The sequence below is a fragment of the Macrobrachium nipponense genome, chromosome 27 (assembly GCF_015104395.2).
Source record: "Macrobrachium nipponense isolate FS-2020 chromosome 27, ASM1510439v2, whole genome shotgun sequence".
NCBI classification, from domain to species: domain Eukaryota; kingdom Metazoa; phylum Arthropoda; class Malacostraca; order Decapoda; family Palaemonidae; genus Macrobrachium; species Macrobrachium nipponense.
Window position 1 is genome coordinate 23,226,110 of NC_087216.1, and position 13,039 is coordinate 23,239,148.

General features: G+C 37.9%; 2 protein-coding genes across 2 annotated transcripts in view; one reads left to right on the forward strand and one right to left on the reverse strand.

Moving 5' to 3' along the window:
* Positions 1-1,665: 1,665 nt before the first annotated feature.
* Positions 1,666-11,046, forward strand: LOC135200918 (uncharacterized). Its single transcript, XM_064229684.1, has 5 exons — positions 1,666-1,971; positions 6,580-6,721; positions 7,167-7,853; positions 8,980-9,150; positions 10,036-11,046. Exons 1-5 carry the CDS (start codon positions 1,811-1,813, stop codon positions 10,204-10,206), a joined length of 1,332 nt encoding a protein of 443 aa, XP_064085754.1. The 5' UTR covers positions 1,666-1,810; the 3' UTR covers positions 10,207-11,046.
* Positions 10,824-13,039, reverse strand: part of LOC135200919 (uncharacterized) — a 10,879-nt gene continuing 8,663 nt past the window's right edge. The window contains exons 6-7 of the mRNA XM_064229685.1: positions 12,766-12,916; positions 10,824-11,574 (exon numbers count right to left, since the gene is read on the reverse strand). Of these exons, the coding sequence (XP_064085755.1) occupies positions 11,486-11,574; positions 12,766-12,916 (240 nt within the window). The 3' untranslated portion in view covers positions 10,824-11,485. The remainder of the gene's footprint in view (positions 11,575-12,765; positions 12,917-13,039) is intronic.

Below are 13,039 nucleotides of genomic sequence, written 5' to 3' on the forward strand. Positions count from 1 at the left end.
GTTACTTGATGTAGGTTACATTCAAATTCTTCTTCTTATTTTAGTGACTAATTCTGACTTGAGGGAAGACAGATTAAGCAGGTTACCTGTGTAGTTATTTAGGATGAGCAAAATTTCTTTCTCATGTCCCAAGAACTATGAAACTTGAGAACCCATTTCTGGTCGAGTACTCAAAACACATAACAAGATGTCTAATTATCGGCGTTGTGTTCTTGGTGGCAAAGTCCTGATTCTTAACTTTCTCTAAAACCTGTCTTAACTTTTCAACTTTCATCATCCAAGTTTTTTTGATTCTACAATAGTTAAAGCAGTTGAATCTATAACACATTCCCTTTTTATAACCTCGAAGTTATACCTTTTGTGCAGAAAAATAACTTTTGTACATTGAAAATACCTTTTGCGGATGAAAAAAAATACCTTGTGTGCATCAGAAACTAATGAAACTTACCATCTTTTTTGACAGAAATTAGTTGCTTTCTTTCAATTAAAGAAAAAAAAAACTTGATTTCAACCTGACAACATAAGGTCAGTCTAATGCTTCCAGGAAATATTTTGTTGTCAGTCACCTTTTACAAGTACAAAAAGAATTACCTGTCAGTCAGTCAATCAGAAGCTGATGTTGCAGTGTTACTGGCTGCAACAGTTAAATTTAAGACATCGAAACTATAGTACAATTATAAATCAGTGTTACTGGCTGCAATAGTTCAACTCAAGACATCGAGACTATAGTACCATTATATATCAGTGTTATTGGCTGAAATAGTTCAGCTCAAGACATCGAAACTTTAGTACCATTATATCTGTGTTATTGACTGGGATAGTTCAGTGTAAGACACTGAAGCTACAGTATTTCTAAGTAATCTATACTATTTTCCATGTAATCTACAGTAATTTCTACATAATCCATAGTAACTTTACCCAAATACTGCAATTTATCGATCGGAAATAACTTATTCCGCTTACAAGTTCAAACAACCTATGGTTGATATCAGTTACATGTGTAACCTGTTTCCATGTGAACACGGCCATGAGGACTCAAAACGGTCTTGTGAGACCAGTTTCTAGTATAACTATACCATTACTCCTTTCGTGTTCAAACAAGGAATAACTCCAGCGCAGTATTTTTATCGAAAGTTATAAACAGCCTCTCCATTTTCGCGGTGGAAAGACGAGTATTTTAAAATTAAAGACATTTTAGTAAAATTGAATTCTTACCCCCTTTGAGTCATGGTTAGCTACGTGGGCTTTGTAAGCCCAGCGTACTCTGTGAGTATGCGCGCGTCGCCGCGCGCATGTAAGTTTTTTTTGTTTTATAGTGGCGTACATGTGAGCGTTTCCGTGAGGTTGCTCGAGAATCGGAGACGGACAAACTAATGTGTAAGTTTCATTCACATGAAGTGATTTTGTCCAGCTGTTTGGACATATTGGAAGAATGCTCCAGTACATAATTGGACTTTTCCGTTACACCAAATCAAGCATGTAAGCCCTTTTGTTATATTTTGCGTGCACTCTCTTGTACGTGCAAGAAGAGTGTACGTGAGCGCATCAGTATAAGGTGGTAGCCGGTTGGTGTGGCGTCCTCAGGTGTGTCGGCGGGGAGATCCTGTTTCGTAACCGGCTGGTGTGTTTCGGTCAGCGGAGCATGGCGCCATGTATATATCCATGAGACTCACCTCATGACTCCAGGGTGAGGCTTCGTCCCAGGAAGAAACTCTCTTCTTCAGGAACTCCCTCAGCAGCAGCAGCAGCAGCAGCAAGACATTTGCGCGACCTCTCTGTCTCATAACTGACGTATAGTACTAAGTCCACCATGAACAAGTACTTCCCCGGAATCGGCCGCATCGAGTACCGGCCAGATGCTGGTCCCGAAGACACCCTCGTCTACAGGCACTACAATGCCGGGGAGATCGTCCACGGGCGTACCATGGAGGAGTGGCTCAAGTTCTCCGTCTGCTACTTCAATGCCTTCAGGTTAGTCCTAAGTAACGCTTCCCCTTCCTCAGCCTACCTACCAACCGAAGCGTCGTCCCAGGTCGGTCCAGGTAGGAAGTCATCAGCCCATGTCATTCTCCCCTCGACTTAGTTTTCCCTTGTATAAAACCGGCTTGGTTGAATTTTACCGTGAAAAAAGGCCTGTCTCGTTAATCACATTAGGTCCGGTTTCTTACATCCTCTTCCTATTCTGGTATTGCTGTCGTCAGGCCGTCTAATCTAACTAAAGCGTCGTGTAAAATCATTTCTGACGGTTACCCGAAAGCCAGTGATTAATTGTTACCAAATTTCTTCACATTTCTTGTTATAATTGGAAGTGTTTCCGTTTCATAGAAATTTTTTAAAACACGTTTTAAAACTTTTATTAAAAAATGACAAAAATACAATATTTACATTATTTCAACAGTTAAAATGTTGAACACAAGAATATTAGGTCATTTTTATAGGCAAGAGTAAAACATGAAATGGAGGAAAAATTTTATCTTGTAAAGTTTTCTAATGAATATGATCTCTTTAGTAAACACCATTCATCAAGTCGACTTTTTTCCCTTTCTTTAAATAATATGGACGGCGATAATAATAAAGATATTTTCCTTGAGCACCCTGTCAATCAGTTTCTGTTGCCGATGTGACGCAATATTGGTACCTAAACAGGTGAAATCTCAAATTAGCTCATAAGGATCAAACAGACTTTCTAAATTTACCAAGAAACGAAGGGAACTTCAAAATATCTAATCGTTCAAAATCCCTTCATTATTCTGACATCTGCTTATGTTTCAATGTCTTGAATAAGACAGCAGATAGGAAATTGTGTGAAAACAGTCCAAATAAATAGTGAATATTTCACGCCAATACCTTCAAATGAAAAGTAATTACTGACCTGATTAAGGCATCGCACAGTGGGCCAGAACAGTAATTTTTTGGACAAAATTATTTTTTGCATTCACATCTAAGTATTATTTATAATTTTCTATTATAAACGTTTAGAGTATTGTATTTACAAGCATATGTAATAATATGAGTGATACGTTTACCCATTTTTTGTGCATTTGGTAAAATATAGTTAGAACTATATAACATTTATATTTGATACCTTTATTCAATTCAGAAAAACGTAAAGAATAACATTTTGGTTATACTATTATACTATAGTAATATGAATATAGAAATAAAAGCATTTAATCCATTAAAATAATCTAAAATTACAAGAAACTTTATCTCGTATTAAGACTACATGATGCAAATCAAAAGGTATTTCGGACGATTAAATTTTTACTTTCTTCAGGTAATTCAGTTTTTACAGGTCTGTACTTTTCTTAGAGAACTTACCAAGGGATCAGATGGACAAAGTAATCTTATCATTAAATCTTCATTTCTTTATTCGTGATGTTTTAATTGTGAAAGATTCCCCAAACTTCTTGAATTCTTTATCCTTTGCTTCTTGTGCCTCCTCAGATAATATGGCAATTGGTAGATTGAAGTTGCATATCACTGAAGCATATTGAATTAACAACCGATGCAAGCTTTGGGCCATGTAGTACCAGTTATATTTTTGTACATAACATTTGGCAGTACCCAAGCATAACCTTTCAAATTTATCTGCATCGATATCAAGACCAGATGACATTGTTGGTAAAATCAAATAAAGTTTATAAACAAAGGATTGATCAAGGCCAGTGATTTTGAATGCAATTTCTGCATTCTTGAAAAACCTACGAGCAGTATTCCCATCATTAGATGTATCATTCTTATAGTCTCATTTTTAGTTTCTTTTGAGAATTTCATTTATGGATGAGTAACGAGAAGTGAATTTCCAGCACCAGAAAAACACTTCTCTAACTCTTCAGTGGAACCAGCTGGGATCGATCTCAGAATCACAGGGTTGGCTTTTAAGTGCTTTGCTATTGACCCACCGATGATCTCTATCGCAAATTAGTAATTGTAGTATAAGCAGTAAAGATTTCCTTATACAATGGCTCCATGACTTTCCTAATTTACAGGTTCTAGATATTTTCCTGCCCTAAACCAAGCTAATACTTTGAACAACCTTAAAATCCAAAACTACTAGCAGCCCAACCCCTTCAACTTTTTAGGCTGGGATTTGCCACAAACCCCTTGAAAACACCCTGTAGTATTAAGCTGATGAAGAACCTACTCTTTGGCAGCCCTTGTCATCTTATGTCGTTTGGTTACTTAGACTCCCCGGTTGAATGGCACCATGATAGGGGAGGTAGCGCTTCAGTTATTATTGCCCAGAAAAGCTCGAAGTGCTGATTGGTGCAAAGAAAACAAATATTTTCCCTTTCTACACAAGTTCTAGCATAATAAAATCCATAAGAGATACGAAGCAAATGCAAGCGAACAAATTGCCGCATACCTGTTTTTGTTAAATAAAAAATATTTGAAGTACTTTTGTATATATCTGTATAACATGGATTAATTGCATGTTATGCACAATATTTGAAATGCTAAGTCCCAGAAATAACAAGTAGTAAACTTGTTGAAACTCTCTTATAAACTAATGAAACACAGACCTAATATCACAGATGGTACAAGCACACTACTCTTATGTAGACTAATCACTAGCATACTGGGAGAAGAAAATGTACTTAGCCGATTGCGTCTAAAAACCATAGCGCCAGTCTAACCCATACTCCTTAATTAATAATATAATATACGGTTCCCTTTCTAAAAACTATTCTAATTTACGTTTTTAATATATTTTTGATAAAACTAAACAATCATTTTTTTGGGTTGTTGTCCACCTCCTGGCCCACTGTGCATCGCCCAGAAAAATGAAAACAGATTACAGTAAAAAGTATGCCCTAGGAGGCAGCCATAATGCAATGCTATTTGGCTTTCCATTAGTGTTGTACATGAACAGTGAATTAATAAATATGAGAAAAGAGCACAAGTTTGACAGTCCTCCTCTGTTCCTCTCCTTTCCTTAATCTCTGATTAACCGAGGCACTTTGAACAAGTTTTTTTTGACAGGGTACCAGTGAAATGTAACTTTACCAGCAAGTTCTACTCAGATTCTCTAGCTAAAAGGTTATCTACTAATTAGTGGAGGTAGAAGTTTAAATAAATTATTACTGGATCGAGAGAATTTCTTTCACGCAGCTTTTGGAAAGTAATCCTCGCTTCTTTTTATAAAGACAGCACTGCCCTGAGAAATAAGAGCACTTTGTTTATAATTCCGTTTTCTGTGGACCGTTTTCTTTATGTCAAATTCACCTGTTGCTTCCACTTTCTTATTTTATTTTGGTATTCAGATACTCTTCTAACAACCAAGTCTTGACAGGAACAGAACTACGTAAATTCATTTACTCTTAATTTCTCGTTATACATGTTACTCTTGTATATATATATATATATATATATATATTATATATATATATATATATATATATATATATATATATTCCATGTCTACAAGATACAGTGTTCACTGCTCAAGTTGAGAAATTAACAATCAATATTTCAGAAAATTTCGATCTTTATGAGTAATTATTACATGAGTAAAAAATCAAGCATAATATTAAGGTTTATCGATCGATAAATTAGGTGATGTTTGTCCTATTGATGGGTTACATTTTCAAAGAGCAATATATTGGTAAAACGTTTACAGGTATTAGTTGATTTTACGATGATATAAATTCGGAATCTAGTCTAAGATTAATGCTTTCAGTTATAAGAACTGCTGTCCATATTTCAGTGTGTTTTAAGACTACTAGAAATAACAGAAAGTGCAATTATTCTCTGATAGCTGTTTATTCTTGTTTCCCTTAAAGCCAAAACTTAGATCTGAACCTTTCAAGTAATCTAAATGAGTATTTCAAAAATGTTGTAAATTATTTTTTCTTCAAATTATCACCAGATTCTGGGCGCCCAAAAATAAAAATGATTAGAATGGGAAGTATAATAATAATGAAAAAATTTATTAGAATCTGAGTCACCTAGAAATCGGCTGATTTTGGGTAATAGATGTAATATATATTTTTTCTAGTTAACAGAATCCAGATCTGCTAAGGATTCTTACACAAGAATTTAGGAACATTAGATAAGATCATTCTTATGAAATCACTAGAATCATAGTGACTAGATACTATTGTACTGGAATCTTTTTAAGCTAAAATCCAATTGCCCCAAAGCGTATTGCACTGGAATCTCTATACACGAGAATCCATGTACCACATCTCTGCTCATGGCCTTGGGCTAAAATAAAGAATATTATTATTATTATTTTGTCTATTACAGTCCTCCAATTCGACTGGGCGGTATTTATAGTGTGGGATTCTGGGTTGCATCCTGCCTCCTTAGGAGTCCATCACTTTTCTTACTATGTGCGCCGTTCCTAGGATCACACTCTTCTGCATGAGTCCTGGAGCTACTTCAGCCTCTAGTTTTTCCAGATTCCTTTTCAGGGATCTTGGGATCGTGCCTAGTGTTCCTACGATTATGGGTGCAATTTCCACTGACATATCCCATATCCTTCTTATTTCTATTTTCAGGTCTTGGTACTAATCCATTATTATTATTATTATTATTATTATTATTATTATTATTGTTATTATTTTATCCAAGGTATTATGGCTCTGACGATTACTATGGAGACCGAACTCACCAACACCAGTGGGAAGATGGCTCACGCTCTCTTGACAACTACAAGAGGCGGATGATGGCCGCTTTTGAGTTCTTCCACAAACTGAACATCAAGTACTATTCTGTAAGTATTCATAGATAAAATACCTGCATGGGATTATGATAGGAACTTATAAATGAGAATCAACACGAAATGGTCTTTTCTAAGCCTAGATGTCTAAGAAAGATATATCGTTGAGTTTTGTCTTGTTTTGTTAACTTTGGTGTAGTAATTCTCGTGGAAGTGTTTAGACGCATGTTGCTGTTTGTCTTCGGGGTTTATAATAGGAATTTATAAATGAGAATCAAGACGAAATTTCCTGTCTGTCTTCGTTTAGATGAGAAATAAAATATCTGCGGGGTTTATAATTGGATTTTTTAAATGAGAATATACACGAAATTGTCTTTATTAAGCTTACTACATGTCTAAGAAATATATATGGTTGGATTTTGTCTTGTTTTGTTTACGTCGGTCGTATAAATCTCGTAGATGTGATTTTAGACTCATGTCGGTTTCCGCCTTCGTTCAGGTGAGCGACCGTGACATGGCTCCCGAGGGCGACACCTTCGACGAGACCAACCGTTACTTGGACGAAATGGTGACCCTGGCCTGCGACCTGCAGAAGCAAGTGGGCATCCACCCACTCTATTACAGCGCCGACCTCTTCTCCCACCCCCGCTACATGAACGGCGCCGGCTCCAACCCCGACGCCCACGTCTTCGCCTACGCCTGCGCACAGATCAAGCGCAGCATGGAGGCCGCCAAACGCATGGGAGCCGAGAACTTCGTCTTCTTCCACCCCCGCGACGGCTACCAGAGCGTCCTGCAGAGGCAGTTCTTCAGGGACATGTCCCACATGGCCCAGCTCTACCGCATGGCCGCCCAGTACAAGGACAAGATCGGCTTCAGGGGGCAGCTCCTGATCCAGCCAAAGCCACACGACCCCCGCCGCCACCAGTACGAGTCCGACGTCATGTCGACGATGCACATGCTCCGCCACTTCGGCCTAGAGAAGCAGTACAAGCTGTACGTCAAGCCCGGGTTCTCCAGGATGATTGGACGACCCTACGAGCATGACGTCTACATGGCCTCCGCCTTCAACATGCTGGGTTGCATCGACGCCTCCGACAATTACCCAGAGTTCAACGGAACGTCAGACATCTGCGCCAGAGACATCCGCGACGCCACTTTCATCATGAAGTGCGTCCTCGAACAGGTGAGGCAAACTACTGATGTTTTATCCTAAAAAAAATACCTAAAACTGCTGTTTTAGCCTCAAAAAAGTACCTAGAACTGCAATTTTATCCTAAAATAATACATAGAACTGCTATTTTATCTTAGAAAATATCTAGAACTGTTTTTTTTATCCTAAAAATACCTAAAACTACCATTTTATCCTAAAAAATTACCTAGAACTGCTATTTTATCTTAAAAAATATCTAGAACTGTTTTTATCCTAAAAATACCTAAAACTACTATTTTATCCTAAAAAATTACCTAGAACTGCTATTTTATCCCCCCAAAACCTAGAACTGCTGTTTTATCCTAATAAAGTACCTAGAACTGGTATTTTATCCTAAAAAATACCTATAACTGCTGTTTTACCCTAAAAAGGTACCTAGAACTGCTGTGTTATCCTACAAAAATACCTAGAACTACTATTTTATAGTAAAAAAAATACCTAGAACTGCTATTTTATCCTAAAAACGTACCTAAAACTGCTGTTTTAGCCTAAAAAATACCTCAACCTCTTTTAAAAAAATAGGCTGTTAAGATGCATAAATCCAGTCCAGTTATCTATTTAATTTGAAAATATTCAGACACTGAGAAAAGCATTGATTTTTTTTTCATTTAAAGGAGAATTACCTCTCCATCGCCATAGGAAAGTGTGCATACACGCATCTATATAACGTTCACATGTTCCTTTAAACATTATGAATATAAAATTAATAAAAACGTGATTTTACTCATATAAATAAACCATTTTTGTTGGGAGAAAAATTTTATTTCTTATCCACTTAAAGTTTTTTTTTCATCTTTTATTAGAAAAATATCACATTCATTACATAATAGGTAGGATGTTACAAAATATTACAAAATTGAATGTACATACAATATTTACAGATCGCTATGGGTTAGAAAGATTTAGAAGTCAAAATCAGTGTACTTTTTGCTAAATAGATTTGCAATTTTTTTTTACATAAATTTCTTAACAATCACCTGTCATAAGACAGTTTACTTTTTACAAAGGCGCACGCTTCTTCTTTTGCTTAAGATTGAGTATGTGTGAATGCCTACACCGCTTACTTTCTATTTATTTATTTATTCATTTGCGTTCGTAGAGTGGCCTTCAGCAGGGCGGTCTCACCCTCGGAGGCCGAGTCCGCAGGGAATCAGTGGAGCCCCGCGACATGTTCCACGGGTTCATCATGGCTATCGACACCTTCTCTCGCGCCCTGAGGAACGCCGCTCGCATGATCTCCGACGGCTGCTTCGCCCGCAGCGTCCAACAGGTAATACTAGACTCATTTCGTTTGAGGGGAAGCTCTCGTTACCTCTTAAGGGCCCCATACACTGATCGATTGTCGTTATCGACCCACACACACACTATTCAGACAGTATGAACGATCTCCGCGCCGATTTCAGTCTGAACAAAGATTTCGTCCCAAGAAGACATGGCATCATTATATCGGCAGACAAACCCACACATTGAACGATCTGTGTATGACAGACTTAAGTCGCAAGCCAGCAGCAACCTGCGGGAAACTGTCACGACTCGTGACAGATTCCCGCTGAGATCGTTCAGACACGAAGCTCCGCCCACTTTTGCATTCAGACAAGCCCATACAGTGTTTTTGCGAACGATACACAGTCGTTCAGACAATCGTTCAGTGTATGGAGGCCTATAGGCTAATAATAAGATGGTCGTTGGTAGGGAAGGGTTTTACGTATCAAGTAATACTGGTTTATATACTTATAGACGCATATTATGTTTACATTTTTCTATCTTTTTATTGATTAATCCTATATGCTTTTTTTTTATGTCAGTTAACGATTTCTTGATTAACCGTTCCTTTCAATTGATTTTTTAAAGATAATTATATGTTTCATTTCATCTTCTATATCTTTACATTTTAAAATGAAAGGTCCTTTTAATCCTCAGACCAATTTGACTTACAAATAGTAGATGAAAGCACAAACAAAGATCAAATACTTAGCAAAAGTGGATAAACCACAAGCAAAGATTATAATTAGTTCAGTGAATTATTGTTGATGTATAGCGGGTTAGACTTCACTCATCCATAAAGTCATATGCAAACGGGTATAATTTTAATTTAAAGGAGGGTCCGAAGATATAAAAGTTTCTGATTTAAAGACACACTTCTCCCAACCCACAGCGTTACAACTCCTACAAATCCGGCCTGGGCGAGCGCATCGAGAAGGGCGCCGCCTCCTTCGAGGAGTGCGAGGACTACGTCCGCAAGTGTGGAGAACCCCAGCCCCAGTCCAGCAGGTTCGAACACTACGAAAACATGTTCAACTATTACGTCTACCCCCCACGCCAGTAGAATTCGGGATCGATTCGCTCCTCTGTTGCTGTCGAACCTCCTGAAGAGCGGAAAACAACAACAACGCTATGCTGCTTTTTCTTCCGTCGTTTTTACTCAGAGTGCAATGATGCCGATTCTTCAACCGTCGAGGAAACCTAGACTCATATGCCTAAGGATTTGATCTAGACTCATATCCCTAAGAATTTGACCTAGACTCATATCCTTAAGGATTTGACCTAGACTCAAATCCCTAAGGATCTGACCTAGACTCATATCCCTAAGGATGTGATCTTGATTCATACCCCGAAGGATTTGACCTAGACTCAAGCCAAAGGAATTGAAAGGCTCTATGAGACTATACATTCGACTTGGGCCATGTTTGACGTTGGTGCAACTTCTCCATCCTTTGCCACGTTCCTGTTTTGAGTATTTTCGCGACATGACCTCACCCTCACCTCATCCAGAGCTCCTGGCTGTTCAAGGCTGCTGCGTCCCAGCCAGGGGCCCTCGGGAGTCTATTGTACAACGTGAACCAGAGCCAACTGGAGATTCTCAGTATACTCACTCAGAAGGAGAATTGTGTATACATGTCAACCTCATCAGTATGAATTGTAAGATCGCGTAAGTCAGAAGTATTCGATGTGTTTAGATTCCAAACAGCAACTACCAAAAATAAAACTGTTCATAAAGTCATTTAACTAGACATAAGGTCAACCACTTTAGTTTATCACAAGCTGTCGATAGTTTTGCATCCAAGAAGGAAATAAACATTGACAACCACGACGTCCAAATTAGCATTTTTAGGTTTGTTTCATTGGGCACAATGCTTCTGGAGCAAATAATAAAAAAAAGTATTAAGGTGGTTCGGTTATTTTAGTCCTTGGTAGTTTAAATGAAAGATTCACTCTGGAAATTATAGGTTATTCTTAAGCTTTTCGTCAAAAGGAATAAAATAATAAATATCTTCGTCCACTTCGTCCTTTGACAGTTTTACTCTCTCTCTCTCTCTCTCTCTCTCAATGACCCAGAACCGAGAGTAAATATTTTCCTGCTCGTTTGAAATTGCAAAGATGAGAATAAATTTCCACATCTCAATTGTCCTCTCTCTCTCTCTCTCTCTCTCTCTCTCTCTCTTAAATGACCCAAAACTGAAAAAATCTTCGTCTGTACAGTTCAGTTTACAAGAATTGAGCATAATTATTTCCATACAAGAAAAAATTGAGGATGAAGAAGAATCTTTTGTTATTAAAATTCAACGAAAAATCTATTTTAACAACGATATTGAATAATCCAACAATCATCGAGAGGCAGCAGACCTCAGTAGCTCCTCTAAGGAGTGAACGCTCGTAGGATTCCTCGTGAGCCAGTGTCCCGGCGAGGGAAGTCCTGAAACGATAAAAAGGACTCGTTTGAACAAAGTTATCAAGAATACTATAGTAGATTCACATCAGTCGTGCACTTGATGTCCTGATTGGCTGTTGATAAGCCAATTACAGGGCTGGAAACTCCCAGTCTCTCTCAAGAGTTCGCAAGGGGAGGATGCATGTTCCATCTCTCCTGAGGGAGCGTCGTAAGGGACTGGCCTAGATGTGAATCTACTGTAGCTATTCACAAAACTCATAATTGAATACTATGTATGTTGAATGGATCTCTGTAGCTAAGTGGATGGACACTAGATTTATACAATCGTGGTGGAAAACCAGTTACATTTCTTAAATAGAGGGTATATTATGACATAACCCAATAGTTTTTAAGCCGAATATGCCGCCTGCCTTCATTGAGAACAACTGTGGAGTAGTTAAAGCTACGCTCAGTGGTGGAAATCCAATCTCTTTCTTTCATAGAATATAACTTATCACGAGAAATCCATTAGTTTTCAAACTGAATATTCCTTCATTAAGAACAATCGCGCTACTTTTCACCCCAGACAATACTTGGTATTCTGCTTGTATAGAAAATGGGAAACGCAAGCACTTCTAGAAACGTGCTGGGAAGGAAATACATTTCTCACATAGAAAATAAATTATCACGAGAAATCCAATAATTTTTCATCATTATGCTTTCATTAATTAGGGAAAACAGTTCCTCGTTGGACGAGTGGGTTACGTGCTCGCCTGCCGATTTGGTTGTCAGAGTTCGCTTCCCCGCTATGCCAACGAGGAAGAGGAATCTATTTCAGGCGATTCGAAATTATTTCTCGATATAATGTGGTTCGGATCCCACAATAAGCTGTAGGTCCTGTTGATAAGTAACCAATTGGTTCCTAGCCACGTGAAAATATCTAATCCTTCGCGCCAGCCACTAGGAGAGCTGTTAATCAGCCCAGTGGTCTGGTTAAATTAAGATATATTTTTTTTGTGGGCTAGTTAATGCTGCTTTCGGCCCAGACATTCTGCTTGAGTATAGAAAATGGCAAACGCATGCACTACTATAAATGTGGTAGAAAGTCAAGGCATTCCTTACGTAGAAAATAAATTATCACGAGAAATCTACTAACAGCATAAAATCGAATAAGCCTTCATTTAGAAAACCCTGTAGACTTGTTAAAGTAGCTTTGATTACTATAAAGCCACTTACTCTCTTGACGCTGAAGACTGGAGAGCTTGATATTAAACTGGAAATTGTCTCCCTGTCCGTGGTGAAGGTGTAGGATCTCTTCCAGCTGTGAAGAAGAGATTTCAGTCCTTTCGTCCCCTCGCTCATCCATGAGCAGGTAAACTAGCTCGTTCTGGATAAAAAAAAAAGTTATGATATGACTCTGCTGGATATTGGAGAAAAAAAAAACCCACAAAATTACTAACTATCGTTTACTTGTAAGTATATTTACATATCATTTTACTTGCAAGTAAAC

What these genes read in the sequence shown, in the direction of transcription:
- LOC135200918 (XM_064229684.1), top strand. Translation starts at nt 1,811, where the DNA reads ATGAACAAGTACTTCCCCGGAATCGGCCGCATCGAGTACCGGCCAGAT. An exon ending in TGAACATCAAGTACTATTCT is followed by an intron (nt 6,722 to 7,166) that starts GTAAGTATTCAT and finishes GCCTTCGTTCAG; the next exon opens with GTGAGCGACCGTGACATGGC. An exon ending in TCGCCCGCAGCGTCCAACAG is followed by an intron (nt 9,151 to 10,035) that starts GTAATACTAGAC and finishes CCCAACCCACAG; the next exon opens with CGTTACAACTCCTACAAATC.